Here is an 18,229-nt window from a genome sequence, read left to right as displayed (position 1 = left end):
AAGAAAACAGCCAACAGCAACTTGCTTGCAGAAAAATGGAGTTTGTCCTTCAAAAATCTCTATTAAGTCTGCTACCAGATAAATAACAATGAAGGTGAAAAATGGGCCAAGAAGCCACCTTCTGTATTTCAAAACCAAAGTGAGATAAGACTGGAAGAGACATGGTAACGGAGAATACACATGCAGACTAATATGGCTTGAAGGAGCAATACCTCTGGCCCAAGCAGAGACTGACAACAGAAAAAGTCACCCGGGGGCAGCCACGCTGTCCCAGATTCCCAGCCATCAGCCAGAGGCAGACTGCAAACACGGACCCTGCCAGCCAGGGAAGAGCAGCACATAAGTCAATGTCAGCATGACAGTGCTGACTTCAGAGGGCCTCCCTGGCCCAAGCCCGGGAAGATTTGGCATCGCATTGGTCTCAGACTCCCCGAACCTTAGAGGCAGTGGCCACGGGCTGACCAGGCACCAGCGATGCCGGGGTACTGCGTGCCTTGCACAGCTGAGCTCTGGCTTGCTCCACCAGCTCGGGACACTAGGAGCCTTGGCTCGTGCACATCAGGTACCAAGGCTGGCTTCTGTCAGTGTTTGACAAGAAGTGTCCTCCCTTCTGGAGAAATTGCCCTGTTCACACATCAAGATGCAGAGACAGCAGCATCACAGACAAAATAAAGCAGGTTTCTCCCACACCAACATATTTCCCATTGCTTCTCGGTCCTAAGAGCTCCCAGTCAACTTGGTTCCAGCAAGGGTCAAACACCTCCACTTGGGAGGAGACTATACATTTTTCACTTTTCCCACCAAAGGGGAGATGTGAGTCCCCCAAGCCTCCAAACAACAACAGCCTGACATGAACTGTGCTCCTTAGGAGCCAAAGGACTCCGAGCAGTTGTCAGAGTTGAGGAGCTCAGCCAAGTCTATCAAAGGCCAAGGAAGAAGGGTTCTGCACAATGTCACACAATATAAATAGCCTGGGACAAAGATAGCATGACCCACACATGCCCTATTTGCACAGCAGAATCAAACAAGGCCAGCAATATATAGCATGCATACAGGAGAGGGTTCCTGTGGGACTGCCACTGAGTAACACGCACCAGCTGAGACAAAAATAAATAGCAAAGTCGGGTGAATTATCTTGTTTAGGTTTAGCAAACCATTTTTTATGCCTACTTCATCTGAAATGTTCTCAGGTATTGTGCAGAGGTTGTGGCATCCTCTGCGCACACAGAGTGCAGGTCCAGAACGGGATTACTCACAGTCTCTTCACGAGCCAGGCCACTTTGACCACAGCTCCTGAGAGCCCCAGGGAGAAGCCGGGATCATGGTCCATACACTGGATGGGCAGACAGCAGCTTCCAAAGACCTTAGTTTTGTGAGGAGTCGGGAACGTAAGTGCCCCATACCCAGAACAAGCTGAACTCCATCCAGTAACGTGACCCTGGCAGCGGCCAGCAGGAGCTGTTCAACTGTAAGAATCAGGAGACAGCATGTTCCCTCCGTAGGTGGACTATTTTATCTACTCTTGGGCTGCATGTGACTGTGTGTAACCTTCCAGCAGGATGTGGAGAAGCCCAGGCGTGCTGCAGACCCTGCTGCTCTACCACTGCTGGGTGAACCTCAGCTTCCCCTTCCCAAATCTTTATGACTGCCATGAGTCAAGTCATCCCCTAGTCATCCACAGCCCTAATCATCACTGCCTGACTGACCCCTGCCGTGGCCCAGGCTGCTGCCATAGCAGGGCTAGAAAACACATATGGGGTCAGAGGAACATTCAAGTTGGAAGGGCCCTCAGGAGGTCTCTAATCCAACCTCCTGCTTAGTTTTATTGGCCGGGAAGGACATCCTTACAGATGAGCTGCTTTCCACAACATCGAGCCCGTTTGGTGGTTACTGGAAGTCTCCACAGTCACTATGCATGTTTCTCTCATATTTTTTCCATCTGGAGTCAGTCAGTCAGTCGGCAGGTCACAGTTTCCTGGGCTGAAGATGCTGAGCTTGTCCTGTGGCCACAGAAGGGACAGAAGCTGAGGAAATGCACAATGTTTGTGCAGGTGCCTGAGCCAGTTTGGATCATTACATGGGATTCAAAAGAGCAGCATCTCTGCGGTTTTTCAGAGGTGCTTAAGCCATGCTTTCTCCAAAACATTCTGAAAACAGATGAAAGTGACAAAAATGTAATTTACTAAACAGAAGCTCTGGTATTATCTGTGTTGGCTCTTGAGTTGTTTGATGCATTTCCAGCTGGGTTTGTAGCCCCCTTAGGAACACAAAAACTGCTTCAGCTCTAACAAACATAAGCCATGAAATAAGCTCAGCACCAAAACCATCCCAGTTCTTGCAGTGAAGCTGTCCCACCCCTGGAAGCTCTCCCATGTCAGGGTAGGGACCATGGCCCTGAAGCCCTACCCAGGTACCTTGCACATGTCTGTGTGCCAGCTCCCAGCAGGGAAACACCTCTGCCTGCCAGTGAAAGGTTGCATTACCCCTCTTAGAAAACCCTGAGCTGGACACGGATGACAGGATGGAAAATCTTGTTCTCTGACACCCCGAGGTCAGTGGAGTGTCATATAGAATCACAGAATCATAGAATCATTTAAGTTGGAAAAAAACTTCGAGATCATCAAGTCCAAGACTGCCAAGTCCATCACTAAAACATCTCCCTAAAGCACCATATCTATGTGTTTCTTAAACACCTCCAGGGATGGTGGTTCTACCACCTCCCTGGGCAGCCCGTGCCAGCATTTGACAACTCTTTCAGTGAATATTTTTTCCTAATATCCAATCTAAACCTGCCCTAATGTAACTTGAGGCCATTTCATCTCGCCCTATTGCTGTCTAGAAGAGACTGAACCCACCTCACTATAACCCCCGTCAGGTAGTTGTAGAGAGCGATAAGGTCCCCCCTGAGCCTCCTCCTCTCCAGGCTAAACAGCCCCAGTTCCCTCAGCTGCTCCTCATAAGACTTGTGCTCCAGACCCTTCATGGGCTTCCTTGCCCTTCCCTGGACACGCCCCAGGACCTGTGTCCCTCTTGTAGCGAGGGACTCAAACCTGGACACAGGATTTCAGGTGCGGCCTCACCAGTGCCCAGCACAGGGGGGACGGTCACTGCCCTGGTCCTGCTGGCCACACTCTTTGGATACAAGCCAGGATGCTGTTGGCCACCTTGGCCACCTGGGCACGGTGCTGGCTCATGTTTGGCTGTCGACCAACACCCCAGGTCCTTTTCTTCCAGGCAGCTCTCCAGCCACTCTGCCCCAGGCTGGTAGTGTTGCGTGGGGCTGTTGTGACCCAAGTGCAGTGTCTTAAACTAAACAAAGACATTTCTGGTCCCAGCTGGAGCTCCCTAGCCTGCATCCTCCCAGGCTGAGCCTGTTTCCAGGGAGATGCTTGGTGAATGGTCAGGTAGCACAGGATGCTGATGCCCACACAGGGGGGCACTGCACAAACCACGGCTTTGCATGGGAGCAGGGGCAGAATGCCGAAGTGAATGACCACTCTGAAAGTGTGTTTTCAGCTCTCTATGTTCCCTTGCTAAAGAAGTTTGACCTTAAGTGGCCCAGCTCTGACTGTGCCAACACAAGCAAAGGAGTCCAAGGATGAATGCAATCATTGCTGTCTCACCATTAACATGAAGTCTCAGAGTTCTGGTAAATCCCTCTGGGATGGACATCCCATTCCAAGCCCCAACAAAGGGCTTCCATCTCCACTGGGTCCTCTGAATCCGGTAAGGAAAGAGGAGGAGAAAGGCAAGCTCTCGTGGAGGGGCTGGTTATATCCCACCTGTCTCATTAAAGGTCCTTCCTGAGCAGGGTCCCCCAGCACCCCAGGAAGGCCATCACCCCAAAGAACAGGCACCTCCAGGGCTGGATGCCACTGAGATGCCAAGCATCGCCCCACTGGCACGCTTTGGGTGATAAGCAATAAGGGGGTGCAGGGTAAAACTTATTGTGGTCCTTCCCAGGAAATGCACATCTGCACCAGGACCACAGGCTGCTCCTGGTGAGGGAAACTGCCAAGTTTCAGCAGATCTCAGATTGAGACCTGACATGCAGGCTTGGGATGTGTGTCTTAGCCATCTGGCAGGTTTACCTGGCTTTTCTGTCAGCAGTGACCCCAAGGCCCTTCTCTTGATATTTAATACTCTGTTAAATCCAACAAGATTTCAGAAAATAAATGAGACCAGTGGCTACATTTTGTTGGTTAAAACAAATCTGAGATTAAGTCGTACATGCTTTAAAAATATTTAGAATTAAATCACACTTTTCTCCTTTCACTTTTTTTATGTATGGCTAACCTACTTTCTCCCAGATCAAAGCCTGCTACACAGCATGCCTGCACTGAAATTACCATCACAACTGCAAATGCATCTTAACCTAAGATAATGCAAAGGTCCTTCATACAGATCTTCACTGCAACGAAGCTGTGCTTCCACCCCTCTTGTCTCACAAATGACATCCCCAGCCCTCCAAAACCACCACCCGACAGGCTGCCAGGACCCCCAGGCACCCGACACAGGAGGTTCTGCTGTCCAGGCAATACTTGCCTGCTTGTATCTGCGCACAACGTACCCCACTTGGTCTCTTCCTATCAGAGTCTCACCCTGTCCCGCTGCAATTAGACTGGAGGAGATTGCAGAGCAATGACCTCAGCAGTGCCTCTCCAGGAGCTCTGTGAACCTGCCCTGGTGATATTTTCCATTTAATAAAGAAGAATGCACTTTTAACGAGCAGTCCCCACCAAAAGACTCTCAGCTGTGCCGTTGAGAGCTGCCCATTAGCTGAAAAAGAAGGAAACACAGCAACCTGCTTTGATCAACAAGCACTACTTCATGTATTTACCTCCAATGGCCCCGGCAATGAAATCCATCCAGACTGAGTCTGCTGCCTTAATTACCCTGATTAAGTGTTAGGGAGGTAGAAGAAGGGAGGATACCGATTTGGTCGTTCCAGAACCCTGCAGGTCCTTCAGGGACTGTGATTTGCAATATGAATCCCCTTCCCACTGTCTTCTCTTGTTTCAGGATTGTGAGTCTTGTGGATACTTGACGAATTGTGCGCTAGAGGCAGAGACTGGAAGCCTGGAGCCGTTCCAGGAACACAGTGAATAAGTAATCCCATGAAGCCCTGCAACGCTGCACTAAAGCCGCTGTGCCCAGTGCCCTTCTGCTTAGAAAATCATGAGGGGGTGCCTTGCGGGGTAACGCTGGCCGTGAAGGGGCCATTCCCCGTTGTACTTACTAAGCCCAGAAGCCAGCCTTGCACACCTGTTTGCAGAGGACACTCCTGCCCTGTGCCACAGTGAAACAGTGTGGGTGGCTGTGCATGAGATGCCTCCTCCTCCTCCCCCCATCCCAGCCCACCCTTTCTCTTTCTGATGGAGGAGACCCCCTTCCCACCAAGAAAAATTCCTTGTGCCCTTCCCAAGGAATTTTTCTCGGCTTTCCTAACCCACACACCTGACTCTCAACCTCTACCCAGCTCCCCACAGATTATTACCTGTTCATTGTGTATACAGGTGGTGAAGCCCAGAACTGAGTGCAACCGCATACAAAGCATTTGCTTCCCTTTCAGACCACAGCATAGTTTTCCCAGCCCCTGGAGGAGCTCTGCTCCTTCACTTCTTGCTTAATCTCCCAACCCAGTTTCCAGTGTCAGCTCCTTGCTGAGTTAAGTGGTGGAGCAGGAATCATGATTGCTGTTGCCCATACTCCAGCATTTTGCCCTGCAGGGGAGATGGGAGATAGATTTTGCCAGGAGGCTGGTCCAGCACCTAATTTTTTTCTTCCTAATTTACACCCAGCACAGGGTGGTGACTGGTTCCTCAGCAGGGGAAACAGCAAAGCACAGAGAGAGACCTGATGGTCAAGGGGAACCAAGAGCTCAAGAAAATGCCATGTTGCCTATTTTTGCACAACAGGGCTGCCACATCTACGCAGGAGAGGTCAGGTTTTGCCCAGAGTGAACCTGGAAACCGAAGTCCTGATGCAATAAAGGGCTTGCCAAGTCGTGACCTGAATTGTACTCCTCTTGAAGAGGTTTCCCCAGGTCAGAGCCAAGGCACATTGGCAGCAAATAGAAAAGAAAATTTCACGGCTGCTGCCCCCCTAGGTCAGCTTCACGGGAAAGCTGAGGACTTTAATCCCCAGTGCTGTCCCCTGCACATTTCAAAAGAACCTATTTCTCACTGAAGTGTGTATTTTGGATGGGCTGGTGGGTCGCTGATATATAGCACAGCTCACTGTGAGGGCTCAGAGTTTCTAGGAACTGAAAATTAAAGTATTTTTGGTAATCTGCTTCCCAAATTTCTTACATGTCCTTCCCTGAACACCTTCTGTGCTGGAGAGAACAGTTTAATCCAGCATAACATCCTGCAAGGACAGCAAAAACTTAAAACCAGAAGTAAAATATTATCTAGAGAGTTAACAATGTAGCTGCTAAAACACACCGGGTTATTCAGTAGCCCTTCCTTGCTACACCTGCTGACCATACAGGGGCTATTAACGGTTCGTCAGCAGCCCGTTGGTGCCAAGTGCAGGGAAAGGTGCTGCTCCCACTTCTCCCACCAGCCATTCCCAGCTGCTGCCCTTGCAGGCCCCCTCCAGCAGCAGGACCAGGTGTGGGACCTGAGGAGTCGGTGACACATGGGGAAAAGGACACAGTCCTCTGCGGAGGGGCAGCCGGGGAGCCTACAGCCTCCTGGTTCCTGCAGGAATCCTGCCAGGCCACCCCAGCCCCTGCTGCAGCAGTTGCTGCTGCCTTCGGGACCGCTGTTTAGGCACCACTGTTTAATACTGCTTTCCTGGGACCTGCTTCCAGGCAAAGTGAAGAAATTCATTATATTCCCAATAGGAAAGTGTCATCGTGCCTCCCCTCCCATCACATGGCTGGGAGTGTCATGTCAGGGGGGATTTTTTCTGTGTATTGCAGTGACTGATGCGCTATCAGCAAGAAAGTAAGAGACTAGCTGGCATGTCACACTTGCTGACTGAAGTGTCAGGATTACTAAGTATTTCCCATGAAATGTCACAAGACCAAGGAAAATTTCTACCTTCTTTAGCAGAGCTGAACAGCTTAAAAGGAATCTTCCTCATGAAACCTTCTCAGATTGTGAAAAATAAAACCAAAAAATCTAAAAACCTTCCCTTTGCAACAGAAAACAAACCCTTTTTTATTATTTTAACCTTCATTGACACCAAAGCTTCTATCAAAATGTTAGTTTGCTTTATATAGCACAAAGCTGATTCCAGATTCAAGCGTCCCGATAACCTTCTGATAATGGTTTCAGTCACTTTGATGAGGTATACTGGGAGAAGTCACATTTTCCACTTCACTGGAATTGCTATGCAAACAGAGGCCATTCAGAAGGCGCTCATCTGAAAGAAGAATATTTGGGGGGTTGACATGTTTCTCCTTGTCCCGTGAAGGTGTTGCTAGGGGCAGCCAGCTGTGCAGGAATGCATGCACACAACTCCTTCAGGGAGGTTCGCCTCCACAGGGGCTTAGCAGAGTAACACAAGCCCCAGGCAAACACCGTTGCCACAGCTGTAGCCTCCATTCCTTTGCTCCCAGTCTCTGGCCAGGACTTAGAGGCAAATAGCACCCACTGTCACGCTCATCAGCTGGCTGTGACCCCCTCAGCTGGGCCGGCACGTGATGGCAGGGAGGGCAGAGTCTTCTGGAAGAGGAGCCCCATGCAAGTGTTGAAGTGTTCACACATGAGCAAGTACGGAGGAAGGGTTCATTCGGCGTGGAGGAAACCCCAGCTGTGAAATGAAACCTGTGGTACTGTGTTTACTGTTCCTTGCTGGAACACCCCTAACAGTACAGACCAACTCCCCAGTAAAGAGAGTGATCCTCAGGGCAGCAATTCAGCCTCCCTTACCGGGAGTCCTCCTAGAGACTCAGAGTACTGGAGGTCTCACTGTTCTTCGCACCTTGCTGAAGGAGCTTCCTCCTTCAACCCCTCCCGCCCAGGTTTTAGAGACATACCATGTCTCAGATACCAGCCTCATTAGAAACACTCACGCCCAATTAGAAACATCCAGCCCCCACAATGCCACAGGTCAACAGAGACAGCCCAAAAAATCCACACCCAAAGAAATCTTGAACAGACAGGAAGATCTTCAAGTTCAAATATGAGCCATTCCTGTTACCCTCTGGCACAATGTCCAAGGGCTGACAGAGGTGTCTGCTAGTCCAGCTTGCAAAGACACGCCATGGTCCACACCTCTGGTCTCACCCCAGGGGATCTTCTCAAAGCCTGCCCTGGGAAATGGCACACAAAATGCATGCCTTGAGCCTCCACAAGAGATAGTACCCCACTAGAAATAACTCACAAGTCCTTTCCTCCAGAAGCAACCTGTTTAAGAGTGATTTATTCAAAACGGATGAATTTCACAGGGAATTTTGAGGGAGCAGAGCATGAAAGGTGCTGTCAGATTAAAAGAGAGATCTAACGGTATGATGCAGTCTGCAGGAAGTTGTGAAACTAACTGATAGAAAAAAAGAGGAAGGCCTTTAATTTTGCACAGCGCGTGATGGATGAAACACTCCATTTACTTCACAGGAGGAGGCGGCTGTCTGAAACCCAGGCAGAGAATTGCTCTACAGCCAAAGCAGCAGCAGGGTTAGCAGACTGGTACAAGTGTATGGAGCAAAAGGGAAGGTGGAGAAGGAGACTTTAGGTAGGTAATCAATGTTAAATAACATCTTTAAGGTGAGACAAAAAAGTAGGGGTGTCCCTTTACCCCTCTCCTCTCACAGCTTACTCCCAAGACATTACCAACCCCAGCAGTCCTGCAAAGCATAAGCGAAGCCAGACCTCTTGACCTAGCAACCACCTGCTAGCTCATCAAGCCGGATTTGCTGAGAAAATGCTCCTGCCTCGTTTCCTACCATAATATGCTGCATTTTCTATTCCCTTCATGCTACGCCATATCACATATGCATGCATATCCATCAATTCCCGTCCGATTTATTTCGGAAAAATCCTTGACTGAAGAAGCTGTTCAAACAATTACTCTGCTACGTCACCGGGCTGTTTGCACATTGCAGAAGAGGGAAGAGTGACACCAGCAATGCTGAGCCAGCAGAGCCTGGTGCTTGGCTCGCCTGGTGGTGGGTGGAAAGGGGGGTGGAACCTCCTGGCTCCAGCTGTGTTACCGATTTTCAAATCAAAGTGTCTCACTGTCCTTTATCTCAGGTACTAATGAAAAAACAATAATTCCAAGGACTCAAACGTTTGCCGCAGGAATTTCACAGCAAAACAAACAAAACCAGTAAGGAAACCACTCTGAGCATTGGCAACTGCACCACTTTTAGCCAGGTATAAGTGATCAGTGATTTCACCTCTGGAAGGCTGATAAAAGGTTGCAATGTTTCTACACACATTTCCAAGGGAAAGGGAAATAGAATATTTCTAAGTGGACTGAAGATGATTGTGGTTATTTAAGAAATGACACGTATTTTCTGGCTTCGGGCAAGTCACTCAATCTCCCTATACCTAATCTCATCAGCACAACTGGTGTGCTGCATGTTCGCTGCCCTGGAGTCACTGCAAGGATTCAGGCACTTCTCAGAGAGCCACAAGTCTCTCTGTTCAGGAGTAAATCATGGGGAAAGGTGGAAGAAGCAACATTAGCACCATTCTACACAAACACCCATGTGAAAAAATGCACATATTAAAAATGGCATTGCTCTCATGGTTCTTTTAAAGTGCTACACAAATCTTCCCCCCCAGATCCCGATCATTACAATAAGAAAGGGGAAATGTGATAGTGCACCACCACGGTCAGCTCTGGGAAGGGATTTTATGCCAGCTGACGCTGCTAGCACTTTGGAAGGACTCCTGGCTGTGATGGAGGGAGGGGATGTCAGGCCTGTTACTGACTTCCTAATTGCACTCGGAGCTTCTTTCCAACCTCTTGCATGTTTTCTGCACTGTAATGAACGGAAGATGTAGTCAATGACCTGGCAACAGGCTTAAAGAGCCAGGAGCGGAGGCAGGCACTCACCTTCCCAGCCTCTTCTTCCCCACCAAGCAATAATGTACTCTTTATTTGTCATGATGATATTAATGTACAACCCTCGACCTTTTCAGCAGGGGTAGTACAGCTGTTAGGCAGTAAAACATCGCTGTTGTGGTAGGAACAGTGCCAAGCCCCAAATCCATTGATGATGCTGTTGCAGTACCAGTGCTCTCTCTGGTCTATGCCTCTGCATCCTTTTCTCCAATATTCTCAAACTGTCTCCCTCAGATCTCTGCCGTGCACTAATGAAAAATGTATGAGATGCTACATCATTTTGACTAATCGACAGTCTTTATTCCCTTGGAAACTAGCTGATTTGATGTGATTTAACAACCAACCCCAGAGCTACTTGAAAATTTGGAAGAAAATGCAGCTCTAGGACTATAAAGCATTATTATTTAGGACCTTGATATCAGCTGCTAAAATCATGTGGGAAAGATTGTTATACTTGACTGGCAATGCTGGCACCAATGAGTTCAGAAAAGAGAACCTTTTCTAAATACCAGCATTATTAGGAGCTTATGCTAAGAGGGGATATATACAAAAGAATGCAAGACTTTTTGTCCTGCAGAAGTGGAAACCAAATGAAATTACACTGAATTAATTACTGCATTCAAGCAAAACCAAAGCATCTCCCTTAAAAATTCTGCTACAAAGCAAGTTTAATGCCAGAGAAGATCCCCATATTGCTGGGGGGCAAAGAGCTGCTGATACCCAGTTCTAGTTGGACAGTACTTATTCAGGGATCTCTGCCATAAAACGGTAAGCAGTGTGCACTATCCTAGTGGAAATACAGCCTATTTCATCAGCAAGTGTTCAATCCTGTGCCGCCAGCATTAACTTGACTTTTCCTACTGGCTCAAGCTGGAGAAAAATTGAGGTTTAAACCAGAAGCTTCCATAGCTTTTTCAGGAGCACCCCCAGCATTAGTGAAGAATACCCAGACACCAGTACTAGCAGTACCAGTCTCTGAATATCATATGAAGTTCACAGCCTCACTTACCACTCTTGTCTTTCCCCTGGCATTAGTTCAGGAGCCATCTGAGCACCCATCTCGCAGAGTCCTTGGGAAGTTTCTGCAAAGGCATTAGTCATTCTGCCATGCCTGTTCTTTCAGTTTCTAAGAAAGCAGTGCCTTTTCTGTAGAACTAATGCAACAACAAACATATTTCACATGACAGCTGGAAGCCCACATATGACCTAGAAGGAAGCTGCCTTGAAGACAGCCCAAGATATTAAAAATATGTACATAAACCTTAGTGGCATTGCCTCAGAACATATTCCTGCTTTTTTTGGTGCTCTCTCCTCATTCATTACTGACTGGTGCATCATACTGTGTGCCTTCACTGTTGAATAACTTAGCATTTAGATTCAGCTGGAGACCTGGTCTCCCAGTCGTTGACTGCATGTGGATACAAACTGTGCCAGTGGATTTCAAGTACATGGTGTTGAAAGTGTATTTGTATAGTTGTTGGCAGCGAAAAACCATTTGCTTCACAGAAATGTTCCTGTAAGAATGAAGTGGCTTAAAAACAGACAGGAGGTAGGCAGAGGAGGCTGTTCTCCTAGCTCTGCCTCCTGTTTCCCCGGGGACAAATCAGTTTTACCGGTTTCCTTATCTATGAAATGGGCATAACTGCACGTTTTCACTCCACAGAAACAGCCTGAGGCTTAGGTTATATTGTCTGCAAATCCAGACTGGAAAAACACTATAAAGATGCTGGCTACTGAATTTTTATCTTCCTTTTCTGAATGATTTCACAACAGGTTTTGCTCACTTACCAGTCACAAGTATATGTGTTGAGTGACCGAGTAACGTGCTTAGGGAGAGGTGGGCAAAGCTGCTGGTCTGGTAGACAGTTGCTAATTCAGGTATACTGGACTCAATGCCCACCCTCTTATCTCAGTGTGCCTCTTCATGGTCTCTGACATCTTAAAACTGTGCTGCCAAATAGCTTAGCATTTGGGTTCTGCTGGAGACCTGCTCTCCATATCGCCAACTGCCTGCACATGCAAAGTCTTCTGGTCTTCCCCAAGCAAGGCTAGCAGCAAAGAAACTCGCTCCACCTGCAGCAAACATAAGAGGACATAGGCTGACATAGTCCTCATAATATTTCATATTTTATATATATATATATATATATATATAAATATAAATGTATTTTTATATATATTACTTTGGACTCAGCTCCTTCCCCAAATATACATAAAAAAAAAATTATCATGTCTTACATGCCATCATAGTACTAGCACAGGTCAGAGAATAAAGATGGGACCTATTAAGAGAGAAGGAAAGACCCACCATGGTGGGGGGGAGGGTGTAGGTCTGCCCTTGCCAGCCTACTTGCTGACTGCTTAGAAGAAATATGACAGAAAGGGAAAGGATTAATCAGTTTAGTTAACAGAACTCAAAGTATATATGGTCTTGGAAATCAAAGGTAATGCTGAGGAAAGGACTTCGGACTAATGCCTGCAGGCAGCTTTTTCTGATTTTTTGGTCTGTTTGTTTCTCATCTACTTCCAGGGAAGCATCCAGGGGGTTGGCTATGGATTTTTATTTCAAACAAAGCACAAGACAACTGTCTATGAACAGGGATGGATTCTTCCTCACAGCGATCATAAATGTTGCTGACTGTTTTAAGTGCATGTTATGCTTCTCCCTCTTGCCTTCTCCAACAGACCAGTATATTTAAAACTAGTAACTGAAACTAAAATGCCCCTCCACACACACAGTCCCACATGGAGCAGAAGCTGAGACAAACAACAGAAGAAGCATGTCAGATCTGCTTAAAATGTTGAGGGTCAGGATTTCCAGAAGATACGTGTTCCCGATAATAATAAATATTTCCACTTTATTGGGATAAAGCATGGGAAGTTGGAGCTACACCAAACTTTTCAGGGCACTTCACAACTGATAGCATACTAAGCCACTCCCTTCCTGCAGCACCTCTCAGTCTCTGCTTCTCACAAGCTCAGCATCTCAGACATTAGCTTAGACATTGTTTGCCTGCTGTGATCTCCCTTGGAACAGGGGGGATCTTCCATCCTGGGATCCTGACCAGGACGTTTGGGGGGCTCACAAAGCCCCTACCCATCAGCAGGTCTGTAAGCAAGGTAGCTGTCTCAGCAGTGCTTGACTCTTGTACAAATGCATCCGTTACATTTCATGCTTAAACACCAGTCTTATCAAGGGATTTTATCAGGCTGGGAAGTTTCAACATTTGATATACACTACCTTTGAAGCCAGTGGGATAATAACGTCAGAGAATACCCTAAAGCCACCCAAGGTCATAAAGTTAATGGATAATAAAGGCATCTAGTCCCCTATGAATAATGCTTTAGCTGCTCTTGTCTTCAAACACAGCTGAATCCTCAGGAGCTGGCTCAATAACATAACATCGAGTGGGGCAATGAGTACAAGTGGGGTAACGAATACAACAGTGTTTAAGAAAACAAATTACTCGAATCCACACAAAGGTACTCAGTGAATTCACCTGGAGAAGATTCTTTTTCAGACATTGGGTGCTTGCACAGAGCAACTCAGCTTGTAAGTTTTTCTTATGTACTTAACATTGCATTCCAATACTTACCTGCTTTCACTATTTGGATTTATTTGTTGCTGGTTTAGGTGGCCAGCCATTCAGTAAAGCGCTAGCTGATCTTCAAGCCTAGTTGTGCTGGATTACAGTCTCCAAAAAATGCAAGGTTTTCCGTGCAGAGTTTGTTAGTGTCAATGCCAGGTTCACACGGCTGCATGCACATGGTCTAAATGCCGCCTGAGTTCACATCATAAACAGGGCACAGAGAGAGCTGCTGCCCCAAAGAGTCTTTGAAGAGTGTTTCAGGGAGCCCAGGTAGGTGCTAGAAAGCTCAAAATCCAGACCCAACTCAAAATAAAAAGAGAAACTGACGCATCTTTCTAGGTAAAGTGATGAATGTTGAAGTTGTGATGATGCAGCAGTGCATTACTTTAGAAGGTAAGGAGAGGGCTAAGGGCAGAAGGTTATGTGAAAGGAAATTCTCCTGCCAGGTACCCACAGAGCTGGCCAAGCCACACTGAAGCTCTGGGGAGCAAAGAGGAACCACCACTACCACCCCGTTCCACCACCCTCCACATTCTAGGGGAACACGTCTAGTGGGACATGGCCAATTGTTGATGCCAAGTTCACAAGCAAACAGAAAGATTTTGAAATACCTGAGTCAACAATGTGTATTTTATTGCATGTCATTGCCCACCAGAATTCCTACAAGTTTATCACAACTCCACATTTCTGGTCCTTTCCTACTTCACTCTGCTTTTGCCCTCTCTTCATGTTTCGTTTACCTGCAGTGTTAATTCTGTTCTCCTGTTTCTTTACTCTCTGTCTTATTCTGTTCCCCTCCCTACTCTCCCATTTCCATTTCCTAGGTTTCCATTCAGGCTCACCTTCTCCAGATCTTCCCTGGGTACCATCAAGGGCAGCAGACAGCCAACAGAGTCACTTCTTGCCACAAGAATTAAGGGAAACCTTCTCTGCTCCCTCACCCATCCAGCATCTTCTGCAAAGCCTCTTCCACCTGAATTGCCACCATTCAGACCTAAAAGACAGCAGGAAAAAGGGAAGAGAGTCTTTGAAGGACAACATTAAATTATAAACCTAACCTTTTCTCTCAGACACGTGGCAGTGCAGCTGCTCTACATTCTGGTAGACTCTGTGTTTCTCAAGCTGCTGTTAGCTCTTTCTTTTCTGCTTTCTCTGTTTGATGAGGCCACATTTCACCATCCAGCAGGGAAGCTAAATACTCCCACAGAAGAAGAAAGCAGGAAAAGCACAACCCCTCGCTCCAGCTCTCCAGGGGATGCATCCCAGCCAGTTCTAAGTTATGTTTGGATCTGCCTTAGCAGAATAAAAAGAAAAATACTCACAGCTGAGCTGAATCTATGGAGCCTGAAGGGCACAAGAGCTCCCAACAGAGGTCTGAGTCATGCTCTGAGCTGGAGGCATCACACATCAACAAAGCAGACACAAGATCAGACACAGCTTTTGAACTATCTAGAAAAACAGCTTGAGTGAAGAGGATAACCATTAAATCAGGGTTTCCCTGAGTGTCAGGTTAGCTCTCCTCTCCAAAACTGTGACTGTACTGCACACTTAAGGCCCTGGACAATAGGCAAAAATAGTCTAAGTAATACCACCACATTGTAAGAGCTGTACAACTTCCCTCCCTTTATCACAAAGCTCCTATGGAAGCCATACACAAATATAAGTGCCCATACTGACTCACAGCCCCCCCGACACACACACACACACAACCATAATAACTCCTCTGTGTTCATACAGTGTTGCCTCACAAGTGTAACTGGAACCAAAAACAAAACAAAACCCCAAGCAAGAAAAAATGAACAAAAGGGAAAACTCCCCAGTGGGACTAAAGCCATGCTCACTCCTTAGGGAAGCAGCTCTCGACATTTCAAACTTTATACCAACAAGTCCTTGATGTTCTCTGCCCTAATACATAATGTGTCCCCGCCCCATCCCCCGTCCCCTTTGAGGGGCATGCCTGCTCCGTGGGGCTAAGCAGCATTGAATAAAACACTCAGAAGCATTGAGTAAAGCTTATTAGTAACAGCTCAAGCATGCAGGAACAAGACAGGCCTTTGGAGATTGCAGCAACCTGGGAGGGGCTGCACAAACATGGACAGCAAGATTAGAATTCAAGTGATCTTGACAAACCAGAAAAACAATCTGGAAAAAGCAATTTAGCATGGACAGCTAGGAATGACTACGTAGAAAGAAACTGCAAGTATAAGATAGGGAATGTTGTGGCACACAGGTGATCTATTAAAAAGAGTATGGGGCACATCATGTGTCACAGGCTGCCCATAAATGAATAACATCATGCTATGCTATGCTATGCTGTGCTGTGCTATGCTATGCTATGCTATGCTGTGCTGTGCTGTGCTATGCTATGCTATGCTATGTTATGTTATGTTATGTTATGTTATGTTATGTTATGTTATGTTATGTGAGGACCTTTGCAAATATCTGATCTCATATTCAGGTGCATGAACAAGAGTGTTGTCTGCGAATACCGAAGGTAATCTCCCACTACTCACTCAGCAAAGCCTTAGGGGTCAGTTCAAGGAATGCCAGATCAACTGAAGAAAGAGGAGGGTAAGAAGAACGAGAGGTCAAAAGATAATGATCAATATAATTCAGAGAAGAAAAGACTAAGATTGAAACCATCTTCAGATAACCTAAGAAATGCCTGCAGAGAGGAAATGTTTTCCCTGCCCATTGTGGGTGAACATTAAACTTACAAAACAATTCTGGTGGCGGAGGTAATTTCTCTGAGGCAGGTTGCCTGGGAGAACAGAGGATTTGAATAAAAAAATAAAAACACTTTGCCCAGGAACTTTTTAGGCCAAGCTGATCTTTCCAAGGCTTGTGCTACAAGGCGAATGCATATAACAGCTGGAGTTCCACTTGCAGAGCTGTGCGCACGATTGCAGTTCCTCTCCTGGATGCCAGAGTGGACAACATTGCTAGAAAGTCACTTCCACCTCCACATGGAGAAAATGTTTATGGAAAAAGGACCGATCGGGGTTTCCTGTGTGATCTCAAGTACTGGCTGCAGGTGTATGGGTTCAATAAGGTCTAAGGACCCCGATGGAGGACAGTGTGTGGCACAGCAGGAGTAGGCAGCTCCCGAAGCCACCAGTGCTGCGATGCAGGGCAGGGCCAGCCTGCCTGCCTGCCCTCTAACACCAGCTGGTTGTCCCCAGGTTGGACAGGTATGTGAATCAGGGAATCCAGAGCATCCTGGAGACACCTGGGGGCTTGATTTCATTTGACAGTGTTTAGAGATGAGAAGGAACCCAAATGAGTGTTAGGTTGAAGGAAGATCCCGGGAAAGGTCAGGGATTCATTGAGAGCTTTGGATTTCCACCTTATCTGCTTATTAATTGTAATGATGGTCCAAGAGCTGTTAAATCTGGGACAGGTTTTGTTCTGTGGTATTAGTAATTTTGGACCTCCTTGGAAGCATCCTTATCTTTGTTCAGTTGTTTGTGTGTTTTCTTTGCACAGAAGGTAAAAGTTGGCTTGATTTTTTATATGCTATTTCACTTTATCGGCTTTATTTTCAGCTTTGACACCTAGAAAAGGACTGCCATATCATGGAAAGCAATAAAAAAATTAAATCCAACTGCTTTTCCATGCTGCTTCTGGAATTTACTCTCTGAAAATTGACTTTGCAGGCCCTGAAGAAGATCGTGTTACTCCAAGCAAACTCAAACAGGTTACTTACTGTTCTAAGCCACTGGTATTCCCCTTTCTCAGACGCTGCCCGCAGGAGTAACAAGCAGCTTAAACAGGGCTCCCTTCTGAACCTCTCAGCAGCTCGAGTTGCCCATTTAAAAGGTCTGTTATCAGGGCACCTCGAAGCCAGGTAATGTTAGCAGGAAAGCAGAATGAATACCAAAAAGAAAAGCCTGCGGGGAGAGGAGATGCTTCTTTTGCAGGGTGAAGCGCAGCAGTGATGTATGAGGCTGAGGTTCAGGGCTCTGCCAAGCCCCAGGGGCAGCAGGCTGCTCATCTGTGGCCCTGACCATCAGAAGCAGGGGCTCATCCCTGCACTTCCAGTTGTGCCATGGGGGCAGCAGTATAGCACGGGGCTCACATCTGCTGGTGCAACCCTTCCTCCCCTCTGGGACAGCACTGGGTGGGGAACTCTGCTTATAGAATCACAGAATAGTTTGGGTTGGGAGGGACCTTAAAGCTCACTCAGTTCCAACCCCCTGCCATGGGCAGGGACACCTTCCACTAGACCAGGTTGCTCAAAGCCCCATCCAGCCTGACTTTGAGCACTGCCAGGGATGGGGCACCTACAGCTTCGCTGGGCAACCTGTGCCAGCACCTCACCACCCTCACAGGGAGGAATTTCTTCCTTATCTCCTAATCTAAACCTACCCTCTTCTGATTTAAATGGTTACTCCTCGTTCTGCCGCTACAGGCCCCGGTAAAAAGCCTCTCTCCATCGTTACAAGTCCCCTTTAGGTATCGAACGGCCACAGTGAGGTCTCCCCGCTGCCTTCTCTTCCCCAGGCTAAACACCCCCAGCTCAGCCTTTCCTCACAGAAGAGGTGCTACAGGCATGTCACCCCCGTTAAAAGCAGGCACCCCCTCCAAAGTCCTGGCGGCGTGAGACCCGCGGGGCT

General features: G+C 47.3%; 1 protein-coding gene across 1 annotated transcript in view; it reads right to left on the bottom strand.

Annotated features, from left to right (window-relative positions):
• Positions 1–18,167, bottom strand: part of SLC25A47 (solute carrier family 25 member 47) — a 28,797-nt gene extending 10,630 nt beyond the window's left edge. The window contains exon 1 of the mRNA XM_080394627.1: positions 4,841–18,167. Within this exon, the coding sequence (XP_080250753.1) occupies positions 4,841–4,868 (28 nt within the window). The 5' untranslated portion in view covers positions 4,869–18,167. The remainder of the gene's footprint in view (positions 1–4,840) is intronic.
• Between the last annotated feature and the right edge of the window lie 62 nt (positions 18,168–18,229).

The sequence above is a fragment of the Falco punctatus genome (genome assembly GCF_963210335.1).
Source record: "Falco punctatus genome assembly, chromosome: 7".
NCBI classification, from domain to species: Eukaryota; Metazoa; Chordata; class Aves; order Falconiformes; family Falconidae; genus Falco; species Falco punctatus.
Note: the sequence above shows the minus strand (reverse complement) of the source record. Positions and strands in the feature narration are given on the sequence as shown.